Source organism: Panicum virgatum, chromosome 1N (genome assembly GCF_016808335.1).
Source record: "Panicum virgatum strain AP13 chromosome 1N, P.virgatum_v5, whole genome shotgun sequence".
Taxonomy (NCBI): Eukaryota; Viridiplantae; Streptophyta; class Magnoliopsida; order Poales; family Poaceae; genus Panicum; species Panicum virgatum.
The window spans coordinates 48305729-48328522 of record NC_053145.1 but is presented as its reverse complement, the minus strand read 5'-3'; the positions used below and the strand labels follow the sequence as shown (position 1 = coordinate 48328522).

Sequence of the window (22794 nt, the reverse complement as noted above, 5' to 3'; positions counted from 1 at the left end):
AATTGTACAAGTGAATATGGCCTACCCTTAGAATAGGAGTTCTATATCCTCCGCAGACTTGTTTGAATGATATGTATGATCTAAAAACTTAATTCACATCATTATCCAAGTTGTTGTGTTGTCTAAATGCTCCAAGCTTCAAGTTTATATGTTCATCTCTCCATCCATCAAACTATGGGGATATGCTGTCAATTTTTTAAAAAAATAACATCATGGAATCAAATTACTAGTTCATTAATCTGATATAACAAATAGCACACAGGTGACACAGGGACTACAAAGACTCCAAGCATCAGACATTGAAATAGCCACTCAAAACATAAAGAGTGGAGAACGAGAGAGGACGATCCTGAAAAAAAATACGCCTACTCATCATTCAAGCAGAGCAAGCAGCACTGAGGACACGGAGGACCAAAGCACATGGCCGAAGAGCAGTGGGGAACCTACGCAGCACAGCTCGAACGGCGGCAGCAGCGCTGCGCGGCCTGGCGGCAATGGGCCCAAACGCCGTTTCTTTTGCCTGCAGGCGGGCCCAAATAACATGGTCGTTGGATTGCTTTCGGATGGCTCAGATCACTACTACAGAACATGCCTTTGTTCCAGGCCATTTGTCCCGGTTGCCTTTGGGCCCGGGACAATAGGTGGCTTTTGTCCCGGGTCCAACGGCTAGCCGAGCCACCTAGGGGGACAGGGGCCTTTTGTCCCGGTTGGAGGCACCAACCCGGACAAAAGGTCCCCTTTTTGTCTCGGTTGGTGGCTCCACCTGGGAGAAAAGGCCCAACCCTTTTATCTCGGTTGGTAACACCAACCCGGACAAAAGGGTGACCCTTTTATCCCGGTTGGTGGCACCAACCCGGACAAATGGTCCCTTTTGTCCCGGTTGGTGTTACCAACCCGGATAAAAGGCCCCTCTATGTGACAGTTTAAAAGGAAGTTATTCTATACTGAGTCACATGTACTACTTAGGTGAGTTGGCAAGGAAACAATGCACTAGACAAGAGGTCTTGGGATCGAATCCCGCGGGGTGCAAAAAAAAATTAGCGTGTGGGACATTATGTCCCGGTTTTGTCCCGGAAGGTGAATCCCGGTTCCAAAATCGGGACAAATGGCCCTGTGGAACCGGGACAAAAGGCTGTTTTTGTAGTAGTGGATGGACAGCATGTCATGTCACTGAATCTGAGTCCGGGTGGAGATGGGGTCAGGGCCAGCGGGGTGGAGATGGGATCAGGGGCAGTGGAGATGCGATCAGGGCTCATGTTGAAGAGGAAGGTGGCGGAGGCGGTCACGGCCGCCGCCGGTGAAGCGGGGCTGGAGATGGGGTGGAGGATGCTGATGTGGACCTCTTTTGAATATGAAGAGTCCAATTTTTGCAACTCCGTTAGTTTAGCCCTTAGTTTGGAAGATTTATATTTTTTACCTAGCCTCCAACTCTCTATTTAGCGCTAGTATTATAACTAATCATCATTCGAAAAAAAGTATTATACTTAGCCTCTTGTAGACGGAGATGCTCTAAGCTTTTAAAACAACTACATTCAAAATTATATTATTATAAACTTGAAAATATAATTGCACTGGAAATTATTTTTTCATCCTTCTATCAAACTTGAGGTGGACCAATTGGAACGATCCTTTCAACGAGAGTTTCTGTAATTTTTGGTTGGTGGCACGTGGTTACGGTTTCAAGTTCAACCATTTTTATTTGCAAAAGAAATCTAGCTAACAAGGAATCCGTTTTTCCGGCTGACTTCACCCAAAATATTACCACCAAGAGCTGCCGTCGTACCATAATGTTGCACAAATACATGAAACTTTTACTGTTTTTCCTTTTAGCATCTATGTAGAACTCTAGATCTGTCGACATACTAGTACATAGTAGCACATTTCTCAATCATTTTAGATGCGAGCATATGATACCACGGGTAGTAAGAGAAATGTGATCTAAACAAATGATACTACTAGAAGGTAATTAATTCAAACGACAAACATACGTGCAGCAGAATTGCGCGGACGAGTAGTCGCTGCTGCAGGCCTGCCCGGCTACACCTGCACCGATCCGTCTACGCTGGCGCGCTGCACTGTACCCTAGGATGCATAAATGGCACGCGAACGCGTCCAATTCTTCTGATCTTCAGCTCAGCCATTTGCTTGATCCACACATCCACGGCCTTTGCACTGCACCTGCACGCACCACACGACAGACACACCGCAGCCGCCGCACGGCAGGCATGCAAGCACGAATAGCACGCTCGCCGTCGCCGGCCCATCCTATCCTCTCCTATCCGGCGGGGACAGGTCCGTCCACTGTCCCTTGGTTTCCAAACCCTAGCCCCCCTGCCCCCGCGGCCGCACCGCGGCGCAGGGGAGAGTCAATGCTTCGTGCTCGCTCGTAAACGGCCATGGCGTTACTCCCGCTCTGGATCCTCTCCTCTCCCCTTCCATTCCATCCAGCTCCAACACGGGCGCGGTTGCCTTTGCCCTGTGTGACTGTGCAGAAACCGTAGCCAACGGACTGTGCATGCCGTGGAGGATTTGCATGCAGGGCAAGGGCGCAAGGCATGTCAATTGAAGGCGGAGGACGCTTTTGGAAGGCGATGGCAGAGTGCGGGGCGAGGGAGAGGGGGGACATCTTCTGGCGCTGCCGGCAGAGCGGCAGTGCTGGGATCGTCTGGCCTGCGTCCTCTGACACGAGAGCTATGCCAGCCAGCCGAGCAGGAGCAGCTTCTATGCAGAGATCAATCACAGAATCTTTGTCCTGCCCGGTCTTCTGTGCGACTCCGAGTCTGCTGGCCTCTGAGGAGCAATCGAGCAAATTGCTAGAGCAACCAGTCCCATGTTGGTGGTCGTGGACTAGTGCCACTACATGATGCGTACAGTAGTTAGCAGGAACTTTGAGCATTTGTACAGTAGTTAGCTGCCACTACATGATGGTCGACAGTTTTGTAATGGGTTTCCCTGTAGTTGCAACAAAGCAGGAGATCTTGAGTAGCCCTGGAACTTTTACCGTATACTAGTGATGACAAGTCTAAACAAAAGACTTTATCCCTAGAAAATTACTGCTTCTCGGTAATATATGATGTTACTGCAGTACAAAAATGGTGATCAGATTGGCGGGCGATTGTAGATTTTTTCCCCATCCATGGTAAAAAGCCACAGGAACAATTGACCACATTTCCTTGATTTCACTTAGAATAAACCCAAACAAAACTATGCAAGTTGCAGGAAAACCTTGTTCACCATTCACCACGCATGTACTAGAGTGGAGCACTATGAAGTCGGGAGATGGTCGGACGGAAGAATTAACATGTGTGCAGTGCCGCCGCTGGGAACTAGTGCTAGGTAGGAGTAGTAGTAGAGAGCAGGGGGGTTAAATGGAGCCTGCATCTGGCATGGCCTCCCAGCGCCAGATCTCCTGCTCTGCTTGCGTTGCCAGCGGCAAAAATCCCTCCGCCATGATTCGGGCCTCGGGGCGTGGCAGGGCTTCTTTGAATGTGGCCGCATTTGTTGCCGGCTCCGTGCCGATCCTCTCCGTACACCACCGACGTGGTTCCTGCTTGGAGCACGCAGCATGCGTCTCACCGATGACCTTTGCTTTGTGGCGCTGCTGGGTGCTGGCATCCCAAGATTTGGTCGGCGCTCGAGAGGCTCCGGGACAGACGGAGATGGACCGAAGCCCCGCCGGCCGGCACGGGAGGGCGCGCCGCACGTCGTCGGGGCCGCACGGACGTGCGCCCGGGCCTCCGGTGGCCTCGCTAGCTCCTGTTGCCCTGCCCGCCCTAGCTCCTGTTGCCCGGCCCCGTACGTGCGGGCCCCGGCGAGGGAAGCCGCGCGCATGCCGTTCTCACGTCAGATTGCCAGAACACAGGTATCACCCCCCCCCCCCCCCCCCCCGGTCCGCGTACGGCGCGCGAGAGGGACAGGAAAAGACGCGCACTGCCCGTGCCGCCGCGGGGCATGCACGCGGCACACGGGGGGCTGTAGCGCCGCGGAAATTTTTCGTCGACAAGGCCTTACTCCCATAGAACTGACCTCACCCTTCACATCGCCGCGCTGCCGGCCGCCGCGACCACAAGTCCACACTGCGCGAGGGAATGAGAAAGGGGGACACGGGAACGCCTGCGCGTCCCATCACCCGCCTGCCCTCTCCGTTCCCGGAACACTGTTAGCCGGAGCGAGCATGCATGCATGCGCCCCTTCGATTTTTCTAAAAATCCGGCTGGCCACCGGCACCGGCAGCGGCAGCGGATCCGGCCGCTGGCCTCTTTTCCGCCGAGCACCAACTTCGTGGCCCGCGCCGCGGCCACGCAGGGCAGGGGGGACAAGGAATTGATCACCCGCAGCCCTGCGCACGCTTCCTCTGCCCAGCCGTGCCCGCGGGAGGGAAGGATGGCCGGAAGGGAGCCCGTTTAGGCTCTGTTTGATCTTTACAGGTTTTTTCAAAAAAGTCGTAAACGTATTAAAGTGAAATGAAATCTTACTAATTTGAAGTACTAAATGAAGTATATTTACAAAAATTTTTACATGGATGGGCTGTAAATCGCGAGACGATTCTAATGAGCCTACTTAATTCATGATTTGCAACAGTTTAGATGTACATAACGAGACGAATCTTTTGAGCCTAATTAGCCATAAGTGCTACAGTAACCCACATGTGCTAATGATGCGATCAAAGACCTCAAAAGATTCGTCTCGTGGTTTCCAAGCGAGTTTTGAAATTAATTTTTTTTAATTAGTGCTCGAAAATCTCACCTGACATCTAATCAAATATTTGATGTGATCTTTGTACTACAAATTTTCATCAACTAAACACCCAGATGACGCGCCGGCCGGATCGAGGCGAGCACCGGCAGTTGGCTTGAGCCGACAGCGTTGGACACGATGGTGTCTCCGCCTCTCCGCCTTTCCGGTTGGAGTTTTGACATTTTGCAAAACGACACGTACCACTGTCAAAATCCCCTCCATTTCCTCTCGTCCGTCTCCGTCCAGCACTCCCACTTTTGGCATCGCGGGATTTATGCTTCGTTCTCTAGTTTTGGTAACATGAAGCTTAATTTCCCATTAAGAATGTGTGCTTGTGTTTTAAGCTAATTATAATTTCATTGCGAAAGGTGACAAACTTGTATATGGAGTTATCATCCGCTCGTTCAATCTCATTGAGCATTTCCAATAGATTACTCATCCTTCTCCTTAATACCTAATTTTTTTTATTGAAGAGCTCCAACAAATTAACAATCCAATCCCGTTTGGATCCTCTCATTTTAGAGTTGAAATCTACTTAATATAAACTAGCCTATTGTCTTAAAATTTGACATTCCACCACTTTCCACTGTTTAGATGTAAGTCTATCCCAAATTCATATGAGGGAGAATGTTTCTATTTTATAAATTATAGCATGTTCTTCGGCTCACTCTTCTATAGTAGAAATATAGCACAAAAGAACACGTTTGGGAGGGGTGCTCGGGGTGGGGGCTTCGTGAGCGGAGCCGGGGCCACGGAGCTATCTTTTATGGCTTCATCGTGCAGCCTGAAAATGGCTCCGGCTCCTCTTGTAGATGTTTAGAAGCTGCTCCTTTAACTTAACCGTTAATGCGCCCTAAGTATCTCTCTCGTATGGTCAATAATAGTATACAAATATATTCTGTATATGATTTGTGTTTAAATTATGATTATTCGAATGTAATTCAATTCCAAATTTGGAAACGGGATCCTGTAGGAATATGATGTGTGAATCGATTTTTTAAATAAGTGAATTTGCGTGCATGCGTAGGATCATCGTCGTCTTTGTTCGTGAGTATCATTTTGATTTAGGAATGAACTGCGATTATGGACTAGCAAAGGCGAAAATAGGCATGGCCTATTTCATGAAAGGCCGCGTTTCAGCACCGCAAGCAGTTTTTTTTTTTTTTTTTTGAAGCAGAACAATCCAGCTTTTATAGAAAACATATAAAGTTTTTGGGTACAACACACGGACACACTGGGGACACCAGTTTTGACAAAAGAGAAGCACCGGGAGGAAAACAGCCTCCAGCCAAGAACTCGAGAGCAAGCTAAGTCTAAACAGACCAATAAAAGAAACACCACCCTAAGACAGCAAAAATGAAACGCAAGGCAAACTTCACATGAAGTCTTCTGTCGACGGTTTCTGTTGAATCTGCTTCTGGAACTCTTCCAGCCACTTCGCAACTTGATCACCCCAACTGCTGAGCTTTGCCTGTTCACCATCACCATATTAACCGACTACAAGAAAAATGTACTGAACATCATCATGCAACTAATTTGCAATTTTGCCCCCAAACTAAATCACGTTCCATGCTCCGACTCAATCGCCCAAGCAACCAAGTGCACCTGCCTATCGAATCATAATACCAGCAGCGCGCTAAGAAAAGTAGAAAATTAAAATAAACCATCAGCGTTTCAATCGCCCATTTGCTCTACAAATTTACTTGAAATTCATTTTGTGGCCGGAGCTGCTGCATATTGCATGCACGGAGATTCAAAAATCGGTGCAAACTAACAAATGAAGCAGATCGATCGAGAGCATGCATGATGAGCCATGTTGATATCCAACGGAAACGAGCTACTACTAGGTTGATTCCATGCAATCACCAATACAAATCCTCCTCCCAGGTGAACAACTACAGATCACACAACCAAGGACACCACGCACGCACTGACGCATCGATCTACGAGATCGCTAGCAAAACCCAAGATGAGTGTAGATGACTGATTGATTAGATAGCAGTCGCCATGGAATCAAACAAGCAATCGTCCCCAAAAGCACCGAACCCTCCATTTCATTCCCCATACTAGGCCACAGCCACGCGATCCGTGCACCGACATCGCGCCGGCGCGCCGGAGCCATCACCCCCTGCGGCCGCGGCGCGTCGGGGCGGACGGCGCCGCCACGAACGCCTCCACGAACGCAGGGTACTGGATCACGTCCCCGAGCAGGCCCTGCCGCATCATCGGGTACTCGTCCTCCTCGTCGACGTCGATGAACGCGTCGTGCCTCTCCTGCTTTATCGGCACGGCCGCTCTGCCGCCGCCGCCAGCGGCCAGCAGGTTGCCGCTGGCGCCGGCGCGTGGTCGCGTGCCAGCAGGGTAGAAGCCGTGCAGCGCGTCCTGCAGGAGCCCCGCGTCCGCGGGCTCGCCCCGCATGAGGTCGCCCCAGTCGTCCGCGTCCTCGTCGTCCAGTGCTGCGGGAGGCGGGGCGACAGGGGACGGCGCCGGCATGGTCGCGGCGTCCGGCGCCGGCGGTCTGGAGGGCGCGGGGCTGACGACGTGGCCGTGGTCCGCGTGGTGGAGCAGGCGGAGGCCGTGGTGCGGGGAGGAGCTCATGATGAGGTTGTGCAGGAGGAAGGGATTGCGCGTGGCCGGCGGCGGCGCGGCCCACGGCCAGTAGCCCGCGGCGACGTGCCCGGGGAAGTTGGTGCGCGCCTTGTTGCCGCGCATGGCGCGCGCGGCGGCGTCGTAGGCGCAGGCGGCCTGCTCGGCGGTGTCGAAGGTGCCGAGCCACCGCCGCTCCTTGGACATGGGGTCCCGGATCTCCGCCGCGAACCGGCCCCACGGCCGGCGCCGCACGCCGCGGTACCGCGCCCCCTTGGGCAGCGCATCGCCGTCGGCGTCCTCGTCCATGATCGCGGCAGGCGGGCGCTTGCTCCGGTGGAGGTGGTGAGCGTGGGCGTAGTGGTGCACGGGGCCCGCGTCCTCCATGGCTTGGGCGAGGAGCGCTGCACAGGCGAACTGGTCGATCGAGGTGGGTTTGTGTCGTTGGAGCTGCCGGCCTAGGGAGGATATGTGGGGATCGGTGTGGAGTGCGTGCTCTACTTATAGAGGGGAAGTGCGGAAGGCACCGGCTGCTCAAGTGCTCATGCACAGCACTGAGACGGTGCCATGATCCATTGCCACGGCGGCATGGGGCCTGGTAAAGAACATGGTAAGTACAGAGTACACTTCCATTAAACTACATTTCAACACAATTTTGCTTAGATGATTTTTAAAAGTCCAAACTTAACACATTACAAGTAATTTCAAAATCAGAATTTAAAATATCCAAAATGACTTTTACTATTCGTGTTTACTGTATGTCTCTGGCTCGTTCGGCCCCCAATGCATATGATGCACACATAAATTCCAAGCATACTCACAAATATACTTAGGGCCTAATACCAACTAATCGACCACTTTTCTAATGGCATGGTAAATTTACGTTATTTCCCTTAGCGCTTGGAATTATATAGGTATATTTACACTCGGTGACAATATTTAAGCTGAGACGCATATAATTATACTCCATAATACTTTTTTTAACTATACCCAAATGTAGATCCTCATGCAGTCCCACTCACATTAATGAACGCATTGATACCTTTTATATATATATATATATATATATGCTCCTGTGCTAATATATACTCTCTCTGCTTTTATTTACATGTCGTATTAGGTTTATCTGAAGTCCAACTTGCCAAACTTCGATAAAAAGAAATAATATAACATATACAATAGCAAATTTGTTTCATTAAATCCACCATGAAGTATATGTTGATAGTGCATATGTTGGATAGTATATATAGTTGTTGCTATAATTTTTCTATAGATTTAGTTAAAGTTAGATAAATTTAACTTAAGATAAACCTAGCTAATACGATACATAAATAAAAACGTAGGGAGTATCTTTGAATCCGGCGAGGGCTTGGGTGGCTTCTGCTTCGGTGGCTGTGTAGCAAGGTGATTTGCCGGCGAAAGAAGGGGGAGCTTCATCGACCAAGCTGGTGATGTCATACTGAGTTATTTTCTCCTTTTTCTCTACAAAAGGGTAGGAATTTGGGGCATCGTTATGGGTGCGTGGTTTGTCTGGATCGCTAAGTTCATTGGCAATGGCGAACTATTCTTTCAGTCGCTGGTCGTCAGGCCAGCGGTGGCGGATCTCTTGTTCCTCTTCCACCATGTCAACTCAAGGTGATGGCCGATAGTCGTTCAACGGGATCGATGTGCTTGGTGGAGTATCAGATGTTGGATCTTGCGTTCAGCGGGATCGATGTGCTTGGTGGAGTATCAGGTGTTGGATCTTGCGGCTTTACCAGTGTTTAGAGTCCCTTGGTGTGATGGGAGGCGGATTTGGAAGGTGCATGTGGAGAATACGACGAATGGGAGCCCGGAGAAGCTGAGGAAGATGAAAGGTAGCCTTAGGGGCTTACTTTTTTGTAATTTTTTTCTTTGAGGTCTTATTTGTAAGAGAGGGATATGCTGATGCTTAATATATCTTCTCTTTCGTAAAAAAGAAGTTTTATCCTTTGTTTGGCAAGCAGTAAATGAAAGCACATTCAGATGAATGCAGTGACGCAAAAGTTACAATAGCAAATATGAATCCAGACACGATGACATGAACATGCTCGGCCAATTTTCCGAAACAAGGTGCGCAAGCCCCTGGCCGCCTCGTCCCCGCAATAAAAGTGCGGGTAGTTAGTGGAAGGAAGGGTCTTTCTGTTACCGTAATTGTTCGGAGCACGCATGGATCGGAGCTGCAGTGGTAGCCGAGCCGGCCAGCCGCCGCCGGACGGCGCGGCCAATGGCCGCATGGCAGGCTGTTTATGGAATTAATCGCCTCATCATTAGTAGCTCGCGCTCCCACTACCCCGCATTTAGGCCCTGTTTAGTTCTTTTTACATGTAAACACAAATTTTTTTCCGAATGAATCTTGCCAATTTGAAGTACTAAATGAAGTCTATTTACAAAATTTTTTGTATAGATGGGTTGTAAATCGCGAGACGAATCTAATGATGCTAATTTTGCACTCCATATAAAAGTTTTGTAAATAGACTTCATTTAGTACTTAAAATTAGTAAGATTGCTTCGCAAAATTTTACGTTTTTGCGTTTACGGGGTGGAAACTAAAACATGGCCTTACTTCCCCACCACCACCATCCAACCCATACGAATCCGTAGGATTTAATGCAAGTATAATGAATGGCATGTAGCCGGCGAAATCCGATGTGGCACGGAGAGAAATCATGAGAGACAAAGGAGCTAACGTTTCGCGAGACGCCGGACAGCAGCGGCCGTATGCGCGCACAGCGGTCTTCTATTGGCTGCACTGGCAGCACTGCTGACCCGCTCATCACTTTATTGGCTGCTGCTCCATGCAAGCACTGCCGCTCCAGCATTAAATGCTGGCCCCGCTAGCTCCTTCTCGCCCGCTGCCGCCGCAACCATTAGCGTTGCTCTTAGGGGTAACGGGAATTCCTGGCATTATGCCAAAGAATGACGACGTTCGACCCTCTCTTTTTTTTGCGAAAAAAGAAGGATGGGTGTTCAAGCGGTGCCTAGTCAACTACTCCTAGTTGGGTCACTTAGGTGTGTTTAGTTGGTGAAAAAGTTTGAGATTTGATACTATATTATATTTCGTTGTTATTTGACAAATAATATTTAATTATATACTAATTAGGTTTAAAAGATTCAGATCGTGCTAATTAGTTAGACTGTGTAATTAGTTATTTTTTCAACTGCATTTAATACTTTATGCATGTGTCTAAAAATTCGATGTGACGGGTACTGTGCAAAATTTTTTGAAAACTAAATAAGACCTTAATTTCTGTGTAATTTTAATTTTGCATATACTCCTATATACCTAGTTGTATATATACTCCTGTATATACTAGTACAACAATTAACTGGTGTAGGTACACAGATATGGACAGGTTTTCAGGGGAGTACTCCTAGGCGATAGCTGGGCAGAAACAAAAAAGAGCAAGCCTTTGGATCGTGCATGGGGGCAGACAAGCCTTGATCTCCTTGTCCCCCCGTCTCGGTTCCCGGTGCACGGCGGCGACGCAGGTCGCACGGAGTGGAGAGGGATCGGATCGGAGAAGAATGCAGCCGCGCGCCCATGGCCCCTACGTCTCTGGTCATCCGGTGGACGTGGCCGCATGCCCGGAGCTGAGCATGTCGCATACGCTTGCAGTGGCATGTCACAACCAGGGATTTTTTTACCGACAGTTCGGTTTGAACCGCCGGCGCCCGGTTACGGCTAACCGGTCTGGTTTGACCGGTTACCGGTAAAAACCGGTTAAACTCAAATTTGAATTCAAAACCCGCAGTTATACCGGTTTCGAACGGCTAACCGGCTGTTTAGACTGGTTTATCGGTCCGGTTTGACCGGTTACCGGTCGGTTTGAGTGGTAACCAGTCGGTTTGAATGGTAACTGACCAAATTCAAATTTTTTTTCTTTTTTAATTTAAATTCAAATGCCCGCAAAGTATACTAAATGAATGTTTGTATAATATGTTTTAGTCTAAATGAACCCTCCAACCCTCTTTTGTACTACTTTTACATTGTATTTGTATATTTTTGTATGCATGTTTTTTTGTTTAACTTCAAATGCTCACAAAGTATACTAAATGAACGAATATTTAAAAAAATTTGACACCATTAGATTCGTCGCAACATGAAGTATTTTTAAGAATTTTTTTGGATTTTTCCATATTTTGGAATTCAAATTTAAAATTTGAATTTGGGCCGGTTTGAAACCGGCCGGAACCGGAACCGGTCCGGGCCGGTTAGACCGGTAACCACGGTAACCGAACCGGTTCCGGCCGGTTTTTTTAACCCTCACAAACATGGGGAAGGCGCGAAACAAGCACCCCCCATTTAAGAGCATGGCTTATGGTTACGCCCAGTGCCGGCTGGGAGAGATGCCATGTCACGAAGCGGTGGTGGCGGACCCCACACAAAATTAAATGCTCTGCAGGTTCAGCAGCAACGTGGCGACGAAGGAATGGTGGTGGCAGGCTCAAAAACTGCCCAACTGTGCAATCGCCCGCTTTGAGCCGGCGTGAAGGGAGTCGCCTGCTTTCTTCTCTCTCCTACCTTCTCTCTCCGCCATGTCGTATTTCGCCAGCTGAATCAGCCTCATAATACTTGCTCTAAGAGCAGGGAGCCAGCAGGGACGAAAGGTCTCTCGCGCGCGATCGAGCTGGAGATCAGGATCAGAGGAGGATCGAGGGCTCGAGGCTCTTCGCTCCCATGCGGGCACACCGTGCAGCTTTGCTTGCTTGCTGTTGCTGCACCAGCACACTAGCTAGTAGCATCTACGGGTTCTGTTTCTGTTCTCTCCCCGGGTGGCGTGACCTGACTCTGTCGTGCGTACTCCACGCGTACCGCGTCGCGTGCTGCCCTGTCGTGCATGCGCGCGCGCATGCATGCATGCAGCTGGTGCACTGCAGCCATGCATGTCTAGTGCTGGCTTGCTAGGCTAGGGTTGACCCGGTGGAGCCGAGCATCTAGACACACGTTGGGTGAGCTAGCCGAGCGAGCGCGCAGATCAATCATACGGTCGTCGCCTCGTCGATCCCAATCCGCATGCGTACATGCGCCCTAGTAGTAGTTCGTTTTGGACGTATCTTGTTGTCCTACCTGCTAGCAGCTGCTGCCACATGCCTACGAGCTGTAGTAAGTGTGTTCGCACTTGTTGATCCGAGGACGACCGTACCGAGAGGGTACGATAAGGAAGCGATCGAAGATAAGTTAATCGAAAATATTTCCCATAAAAATTAGGCCCACCGTACTCCTCACACCGTACTCCTCACGGAGACCTCACTTATCATATCAAAAAGCTTGACGAAAAGAAGGGGAAGATTGGTCTCGTCCACATTTTCCACCAAAATCCTATTACTTTTTACAACAGCAATTTTTTATACCCACCTCTTGTACCCACGTATTACTTTCCTTCAGCATATACATACTTTCCTTTGCACATACATTGGCCCCATAATTCACGTCATTTTTTCTTTTGGAAGGACAATAATTGACATCATTATTTATGAAAGAAAAAAAAACATGTATTATTTAGAAGAAAAATAAATGACATTGTTGCTTAATGATTTTGGAATGATATTAATTGACATCATTGTTTTATAGAAGGAAAAGAAAGATGTGTATTATTTTTGAAAAGAAAATAAATAACATCATTACTTGATTGAAGAAAACTAAATACGTGCCTGTGGCACGTACATCTTCCCTAGTGTTATATAAAGATGTTAAAACATGCCTATAAATACTACGGTCATACTACTAGTATTTTGTACAATACCTCATCAACCGCTATGGAACCAAGGATAAAATCCGTATCACACCACTCGATCAACTAATGCGAAAGTACAATGTTCAAGCTTTAACTTTAATGTTGTATACGTGTGCTAGCTCTAGCTAAAAAAAACAAGGCACGGGGGAGCAAACCAAACAGAAAAAAGCTGGCCGCCCTGTTCGCCCACCACTAGACGTGTCCCTCCCGGCTCCCGTGCCGCGTGCACGGACGCCGGTGGAGCCGCGAGCCGGAACCGGAAAGAAGGGCCCCGCCCCGCGCGCGCAGCAGGCTCGGGGTCCGGAGACGAGCCACTCGCGGCCCGGGCCCGGGCCCCGCACAGAATGGGCAGTTCGGATCCGCCGGCACCCGCTCCACGCACTACCTGCCGGGATCCTCTGCGCGCGGCCCGACGACCAGAGCGCTTCACTCCCCTCCCGGCCGGGCCTCCCCCGCCTCGGCTCTTGGCTTCTCACTGACGCCGCGTCACCCGTGGTTGCTCTCTCTAGATTACGGTGAAGGGTGCGTTTAGTTCCCAAAAAAAATTCCTACATTACTCGTTACATCAAATCTTTAGACACATACATGGAGCATTAAATATAATTGAAAAAATAACTAATTACGCAGTCTAATTAATTAGCACGAGCTGAATTAATCCATAATTAAACATTATTTATCAAGTAATAACGAAATGTGCTACAGTACCAAAACCCAATTTTTTTCACCAACTAAACACACCCGAAGCGGTGAACCCTGAACCACCACGCTCTGCCACAGTGCCACTGCTATCAAAGGAGTAGAGAGGAGTCTCCAAAGAATCATAAAAAAAAAATCAAACGTTTTTTTTTGACGCATTTGACCTGGCCGCGGATTCCTCGTCGACGGCCGCGGCGCACGGGCAGAGGCAGACAGACGTGACCGCCTTCACGTCCGTGTCCGTCCCCGTCCACCCTGTCCGCCCCGCTGTCGTCCTCCCCACCCGGCGGCCCCTCGCCTCGCCGGACGGGAGAGGCTCCCAAGACAATTTACAGATTTGAAGTGCAGAGACCTCGTGATCCATATTGCAGACTGTTTGCGCGTAAAAATGCTGTTCAATGTGTACACAGATCCTAGTTCAACCTGAACTAAATAAAAAAGAAAAGGAGAGAAAAGGAACCGCTGACAGACCTTGGCACTGTTATGTTGAGAAGATCACAGGCGACCTTGCAAACGCAAGGATCCTTAACAGGTCAGCCAGGTACGCACAAAGGATCGGATAATACTCTATATACTATGCGGCATGCAGACACGCCCCTCTCCTTCACCGGGCAAGGCCAGCTTTGACACGTGTCCAAGAAAGTCGTCCGACACTGGCCATTGACTGTAATTTTGCAAAAAAAAACCCTTGATGAAATTGAAAATAGAACCCGCCGTCCCCGTAATTTTGCAAAAGACCCCCTATCCCTCTTCACCCTCCCCATCACAACGCACCCCCCTCCCCGCCCTCCAACCCGCCCCCTCCCGGTAGACGCCGCCTTCCGTCCCTCCCTTTCCCGTCTCCACGCCGCCGCCGCCCCGCCTCCTCCCGGCCGCCACCACCATCCCTCCCCCATGTCGCCTCAGCGCGCCACCCCAGCCCGACGTGGAGGGCGCAGACCGCGGATCCAGTCCAGCAGCGTCGAGGCGAAGCAGTGGGCGGCGGATCCGGTCCAACAGCGTCGAGGCGGATCGGCGGGTGGCGGATCCGGTCGCCAGCGTCGAGGCGGTGCAGCGGCCCGCGGATCCGGGCGGTGGCGTGGAGCGGGCGGCAAATCCGGGCGCTGGTGTCGAGGCGGCGACGTCGGCGGCGGCGCTGGTGTTGAGGCGTCGGCGCGGATGACAGCGGCAGCGAGACAAATGGAGGAGGCATCCAGACAGAGGCACGGGCGGCGGGAACGGCCGGTGGCGTCCACCGCTGTGTGGTGCCGTGTTTTCTTTTCTCTCTCTCAATTTTCCTTTTTTTTCCTCAATTTTCCTTTTTCTCTTATTTTTTTCCCCTTTTCAGTTTCCTTCCACGATTTCTTCCGACTTCTTCCGACGCGGCGGAGGGCGTTCTTCACCTAGTAGGACCTATGCTAGCATCAAACTCTCAACAGAACAGCACTGACAGACAGGGCAAGGGCACCAACGGGGCACACAGAATACAGAGCTCCCAGTATAGATTGCAGGCTTGCGCAGCAGAGAAACGGATGAATGCAATGTGATTTATTGGTTTATTTCTATACGATGGCGCGCGGCGCGAGACGGCCAATCTAGGCGCGCGGCAGTAACTCCATGGTACCATGGTTCACGGAAAATACAGGGGATAAGCTATTTCAATCATTACTATCAGGAGTCCAAAGGTTACTCGATTTACCCTGCTGATATGTCAACACGTCAGCGATGCAGGAGACCTGATTAGCAGAAACAACAGTTTGACTATGACTTTCGCCGTTCTTGGGGGGATATGGACTATGCGTGCGCCAAGACTCGATCGACCGGCTGTGACCGAGTCCCAGCGCATCAGAGGGGGGGGGGGGGGGGGGGTGATGCTTTCTTTTAGTATTGGCAGCTTCTTGAGCTCCGTTGGGGTGGTTGTGCTAATAGCACTCGCTGAAGCAGAAAAGGAATCCCTTTGGCTTTTCTTCCTTCTTCCCCTTTGGTGTGTCGCCGAGGTCACCCCGGGAAGCCATCAGTGAGCTTGTCCCAGGAGATTCCGGAGGCAGGATTGTGTTCTCCGAACTGAATGTGCGGCGAGGGGCCAAGTTTTCTTGTGGTGAAAGGGTGGATAGATAATGTAGGAGCATTTGCACTATCTGCGTGAAGTTAGGTCTGTCGTTCGGGTCTTCCTTCCAGCAGGATGTTAGTATTTCTGACAACTGCTCAGGCAAGTTATCTGCACTTGGTCTGATATTCTGCAGGAAATAAGGCTTTATCTGGTTAAATATAAAATGCACACAGTGGTGTAAGGATGAAAAAGAAATTCATGTGATGAGACATTAGAAACACCATACGATATACACGTACAGAAACATACACAAGCGAACACAATCCAGGAATGCCTCCAACAATTAATTTAGATAATGTCTCACAAATAAAGTATCAGATGTTACCTTGAAAGCAGCAGCGTACGCAGCTTGCAGATTAGACATGCCCTCGAATGGCAGCTTATTGTGAAGGAGTTCCCACAGCACAATTGCAAAGCTGTAAACATCTACTTTGTGGTTGTAATGCTTCTTTTCTCCATGCCTCAACGTAACTGTGCTGTACAACTGTTGAGGCATTCCAGGATACATCAATAATAATACAGAAAATAAAGGATCGGAAAACTGACAAATATGACGCAATAATAGAAACCTCAGGGGCCATCCAACGGTATGTTCCGGTCTCAGCAGTCATCATCTCTGTTAACGTCTCTTCTCTAGCCAAACCAAGATCAACAAGTTTGACTGTTCTCTGGTCTGCAGTCAGCAACAAATTCTCTGCAAATAAGGGAAAAAACAACAACGGTCACAAGATCAACTTTGTCTGAATAAACATGTGTCAGGCAGATCCTTAAAGAATGAACTTGAGAGAAAAAGATGAGCTCCGGAAGATGAACATAGATCAAGGAAATTCCTGATAAACTGTCCAACAAGATGCTATGCTTCGATAATTCAAATAAATTAAAAATATGCATTGTTAGATCGAACATATCTGATCTGAAACAAAGATACAAGTATTTTTCTATTCACGAACAGGACTACATAGCCTATGAAGTCAACATCTTCAAACTATACTTATGTCACGACCAATCATTCAGGGTTAATTTATATTTCTTGATGCGTCTGGGACCGGCAGTAGGTTGGGAAAGTCATGCACCAGCTACATCTTATGCTTAATGTTTTACTACTTGATAAATTACACAGTCGAATCATGACACAAACTGCAGCTTCAAGTTGCAATACTATACTGACTAAATCCAAAACTAATCAATCGCTTTCTAGTGAATAAAATACTTCTTCATATCTCTCTAATGAACTTCTGTAATCTTCTTTAATAAAATATCTCTGCATTTTAATTGCCGATAGCTCAACACATTTATCTTCTACTCCCTTCGTTTTAAAATATATGATGTTTCGAATAAGCTAAGAAGCTAAAATGAACTAATTAGCTAGTCCTAAACATTGTACTTAAGAACGTAGGTTGCACTAACTTCGCACTAGAACCTACCTGAGAACTATATCCGTGACCAGTCATCAACTATTTGATGGATGTACAAGCATTACCTATATTTGTGGCCAACATAGTGCTTTGTTATACAGCAAAGTGTCGAACTGAACATGATCATGTGCTGCTAGCCTGTTGGAATCTCTATACAAAAGAATCCACCCTTGAAACATGACTGTCAGAACTGAAGCTGCCTAAACTTTCATTAAGTTCTCTATAAGGATCATACAGACTCAAACTTGAGTACATCCACATATAAATTCATCCAAACACTTCAAAGTTAAAGGATTAAAACTGGTGTCTGCAACATGAGGCACATGGCTCTCCAAGAAAAACCTTGAACTGCTACGTATATATCATTTTGTTTTGTTAAAACATTATGCTGGGTACTTAGTAAGCATTCTGATATCAGCACCATGATAATCTTGATGAATTATTAATATCCACCAACACCATAGAACTATGCCACACTACAATAAAGAATAGCAAGCACGGGACAATAGGTCCTGAGACAACCATGGTAAAATGAGTGAAATATGCAATGTATTGGCACTTGCCATCTGGACCCCATCATTGAAGAGAACAGTGGTAGCAGAAATAGAAATGTATTGTAATCACAATGTATAAAATAAGATGTACATAATGGGGGGAAAACTTGATGTGGATCAACATATCAGAATATGCCACCAAACTAGAGGAGGCACTGCTTTTACAATCACAAAAGCTGAAAAAGGCAGTTTTTTAAAAAAAGAAAAATTACGATACTTTCTATTATCTCAATAACATGTAATGACAGTAGCATGTGATAGTGCAAGGAGAATAAACTTCTCATCCCACAACTATATGGCACATTTCCACCTGAGCTAGACCCACACAAATGCCATTAAAAGATTAATGTTACAGTATAAAAATAAATAAACTGTTAAAAACAAGAAGTAGATACTGCTGGTTAAGTATTTTTCCAAAAGAAATAAAGACATGCACGGTAAACATGTTGAAAAAAAGGTATTATCCAAAGTTTGCAGAAATCTATCAAAAGTAAGCAGTGAATAATATAGAAAGCACAATATGATCAGATCACAAAAAGGACGACTGTTACCAGGCTTAAGATCACGATGAATGATCCCATGTGCATGCAAGCATTCCATAGCTCGGGCAATGTCCAATGCAAACCCCACTGCTACACGAGGCTCCAGGCTCCTAGGCCTGAGATTGACCAAGTACTTACGCAACGAGCCCCCCACCAGAAGCTCAGTCACCACCACCATGACAGGTTCTAGGCAGGCCCCGATAAACTATAAAACAAGTGGAAATACTTTTTAATACAAATCCCTCTTGGTCATCTCCTTGACGCGGAAATAATAGATTGAGTCTGCAAAATTAGACCTTGACGAGATTCTTGTGCTGCACCCTTGACAGCATGGACACCTCTCTCAAGAACCTCCCCTCCCTCTTGGTCATCTCCTCAGGGGTGTCCCCTTTGTGCACAATCTTGATGGCAACATTTTGGTTCTTGTACCTGCCAATCCCATCATCAAATAAATGCTCAATTAGGAGTAAATCAATCAAATGATCAGGAAATTGCAGATGATAGTTCAAGAAGATGAGCCTTACTTTCCCTCATAGACCTTTGCATGTCCGCCCTCGCCAATGCGTGGCCCAACAAAGAGAAGCTTTGGGTCGATAAGCCACGTAGGATCGATGGAGAGACCTTGGCCTGCGTAGAACCCACTCCCAGATTCCATTCTTGACGGCGACTATCTGATTTGGGTCTTGTGGGGTCACAAGACCCCACTGCAAACTTAAATAAAAGATTAACTTTTAGAATTTAGAAAGCACTTGGTTTGTTAGAAAGGTATATCAAAGAGCACAGATAGAAAACCACACGGAACATATAGGTAAAAAGGCTGAGACTTTGCGAATTCGACAAATTTACTTTTAGAAAGTATTTAAAAGTTGGTTAGCACACGAGTAGATAACCTTACAGCAAATGGGTAGGTCCCATGCATTGTACGAATTCTGGTCTTCCAAAAAGAAAATGGAAACCAGTAGATGTAAATAGTAGGAACAAATGGCGGAATACCTCATCAGGTATATGTATTTCAACCAAGTTCCAAAAATTAAAAAGTAGAATTTACACAGGATCCTTTTATTTTATACCTACACTAGGTTATCTGGGGGTGTTCATAATACATCGCTGCATTCGGATACTTGTAGAAGGTAGACTTCATCAAATATATGGGGCTTATTCTAGGTTGCGCCTTATTACCTATGTCCATGCGACGGTGGTGTGTACACGTGGTCAACAATTGAGTACCTTCCAAAAGTATAATCTGTGGAATACACAACAGCAATGAGCAACGTACACATTTAGAATACCTCGCTGGAAACGGCTGCACGCTAGAAGGTCCTCCATATTCAAGAATTTGAAAAGCATTCACAAGTTTGGTGGAAAATGTACAGAAACAGAGCACGCCACCGAAAATGGATGCAATGGAACGATCGCGTGTATTCGACTAAATTGCACATCAGCCTCACACGGCATGATAGTTTCCCCTGAGCACCTAGTGAAGCAGAACCAACTAGGACCTTGACCACAGCAAAAGAAGTAAAAGAATTAAGTACTAGAAACCAAATAGAACTCCACAAACACGGAAAATGCAGGGCCACCCGTACTGAACCACTGAGCTGTTTGAATGCAGTTGGGCGCAAAACTACAGAAATCGAAAACTGTTTATCCCCGTTCTCCTTTGCCTCAAGTTGTTTTCTTCCTCATGTCTACCATCTACCAGAAAAAGAAATGCCCACGGCATTGCATCACGACCCCCAGGGTCGGACCCAGCAAAGGACATGGGTGCGTACACATGTACACCCCATATTTATTTAAAAAAAATTGAAGTTAGTAGGCAAAATACATGGTCAGATCCGAATACAATTAGTATTCGTCAGGCTTTCGGGGTTCGATTCCGCGCAGCAGGAAGGGAAGGGAATGGGCGCGCATACCTGTCGGATGCTCGTCGGCGGCGAAGCGCCCGAGGAAGAGCTGGCCAAGGGGTCGTCGCCGCTAGGAAAGGAAGGCCGAGAGAGCGCGTGAGAGGAACGGAAGGGAAGGCGTGGAGAGGAGATCCGAGTACAAATAGCTTACAATAGGGTTCGGGGTGCTCGGTCTCGCACGGCGAGGAGGGAAGAGAAGCGAAGCGAAGAGGAGGGGAGGGGAGGGCGTACCTGGCGGGTGCTCGTCGCCGGCGACCGGCCCGGCGAAGACCTGGCGAAGGGCGGCGCCTCACGCCCAGCCGTCGCCGCCAGGAAACAGGGCCACGAGAAGTGGGGGAGAGGTAAACGGGGGAAGAAGTGTACACTGAAGGAAGAAGTGCATTTGACTTGCCGCGACTCTTCCCCGTACTCAGATTTTCCATTTTTTCCTCTACATTTTTCAGTCGTCTCCAACAATAACCGCGGTAGCTATAGGAGCGCTTCCAATAATAAAGATAGTTTATCGGCTCTAAAATTATCTACCTGTACTATGAAATAGCGTATAATAGATAACATCTCCAATAGTCCACGTGTAATAGGGAACTAAATGTTGCGTACATATTAATCTTTCTCGAGAAAAAAATGCTGCGTACATATTGAGAAATTGTTTGGTTGATTTCTAACCTTACCGTTACAAATTTAAGATAATTCATTGCTACCCAAAAAGTGTGACCAATAAAATTCAAACCGCATTTGTGATAATTTTTTATGACAAATATGTCTATGATATGCGAAACATGTGGCTAAAAACTATGGCAAACAATTAGCATACAAACAAGAAATCGTACTTGATAGGGTATAGCGGCGTGCCGGTGTTGGTAGAAAATGGTAACCTGGTGTCACAAGATGTGTACGACATGGAGGGTTGAAAACGAGAGGTGTGCAAAACAGCAAAAGGTCCAAAACGCGCTAAGGAACAGGTCAGATTACCTTCCGGCCTTCCATAAAATTTTATCATCAGACCCGTGTTATAGGGGATTAAACTATTTCGCTTGCATCTTAAAGATATGACTAGAGAAAAAAACAATATTATGATAACAACTGATAGTCCTATTGGCAGCTGGATGTGTACGTGTTTGAGCATATAAAAATAGAGAGTTTTGCTAAAATCAACAATTAGGCACCTTATGTTTCTATAATTTACATCCGCAGCTTCCTATTGCAAAAAGAAAGATTTTTTTGTTGATAATATTTCTCTCTAGTCTTTGTGCCGAGAAACTCTCGTATTCATAGGGGATCGGATAAACCTCACGCGCGCCAATGTGATGATTATAATCCTTGCGCCAATTGCGCTAGCAGCAAAACTTCATGACGTAGTTTCAAGTTGTTCCATTTTTAGGAGGATGTTCGCACTGTTTGTTTGTGGTTTTTTGGCAATACATCGTCTTTCTGTAATGTTGGAGTCAGTCAAATATTTGGGTCAGCACGTTATTACCAGCGGCGTGGGTATATTTGCCGTAAAAACACATCATTGATCTATTGTTCTTTTACCATAGTTTACAAATTACAGAACAATGGGAATGGGGGTCAGGGCCGTGCTCAAGTGATTCTGTTCCGAAGGAACTGCCTTCGTCTATATAGTAGATCAGTACTACTTACTCCTTACTTTCGACAGTTGTTTTCGATATCTTCCGTGTTGTGGGATCGTTGACTCGTCATAGGATAACTGAAAACCCCTGGCTCGGCTCGGTTTATCAAAGAAAAGAAAAACTGGCTCGGTGGATCGTCAACAATCGCTGTTTGGCTGTGTCTGATGGTTGATACTGATTTGTTACGAGAGAACAGTACTACTGACTGGCTGGTAGCTGTTGGTTGATACTGATTTAGTATGAGAGAACAATACTGCTGGTTGATTGGCTAATAAGCAAAACCAACACAGCGAATATATCGAGCCCGGCTAGTAGTCGACGCTGTCAGCGTGAATAAAAGAACTCACGGCTGCGCCTTAAAAGAGAATGCTCTGACATGGTGTTCAGGCCCCGCCTGCGCACACACGTAACCCCCTGTTCGCTCATGATTGGAATCTGGCCAGCCGGAGAGCGCGTGGCGATCATCACCGAGCGTGATGTGCCGTCGCAGCAGCAAGCAGATCGGGGCGCCGTGCGCGCTGCGAGGGTGAAGGTGGCGCGAAGCAGCACGCGCCGGCGGCGGGATCTGCGCGCCTAATCATGGCCCGGTCGAGCTAATCGCTTTTGTTAATGATGACGGATGGTTCCTCCGTCTGACTCTGACGCGCTGACGCGGAGGTGGAGCACTTGGCAGAAGCAGCGCGACCACAGCACGATGGACTAGCCTTGCAAAATTCAAAATTCCAAATCTATTATATCAAAAAAATTTACATACATGGAGTATTAAATTTAGATAAAATAAAAAACGAATTGCATAATTTGTTTGTAAATTGCGAGACGAATCTAGTGAGTCTAATTAGACTATGATTAGACACTAAATTACTACAGTAATTACTACAGTACATATA

The 22794-nt window shown here is 47.5% G+C and overlaps 2 protein-coding genes across 11 annotated transcripts; both read right to left on the bottom strand.

Annotated features, from left to right (window-relative positions):
• Nucleotides 1–6777: 6777 nt before the first annotated feature.
• On the bottom strand, nt 6778–7710 carry LOC120656287 (ethylene-responsive transcription factor 3-like). The gene has a single exon (XM_039934340.1). It carries the CDS (start codon nt 7708–7710, stop codon nt 6859–6861), a length of 852 nt encoding a protein of 283 aa, XP_039790274.1. The 3' UTR covers nt 6778–6858.
• A 7571-nt stretch (nt 7711–15281) lies between these two features.
• LOC120656286 (serine/threonine-protein kinase STY13-like) lies at nt 15282–20661 on the bottom strand. Of its 10 annotated transcripts, none has more exons than XM_039934330.1 (9): nt 20511–20661; nt 20289–20349; nt 19555–19618; nt 18900–19086; nt 18672–18804; nt 18385–18580; nt 16434–16558; nt 16190–16348; nt 15282–15991 (listed from the first exon to the last, which is right to left on the bottom strand). In XM_039934330.1, the coding sequence occupies exons 4-9, from the start codon at nt 19028–19030 to the stop codon at nt 15677–15679; spliced, it is 1059 nt and encodes a 352-aa protein (XP_039790264.1). In that variant the 5' UTR covers nt 19031–19086; nt 19555–19618; nt 20289–20349; nt 20511–20661; the 3' UTR covers nt 15282–15676. The 10 variants fall into 10 exon arrangements, with proteins under 10 accessions (XP_039790264.1, XP_039790268.1, XP_039790265.1 ...); XM_039934334.1 differs by having other exon boundaries at nt 18900–19079; XM_039934331.1 differs by having other exon boundaries at nt 20431–20629.
• Between the last annotated feature and the right edge of the window lie 2133 nt (nt 20662–22794).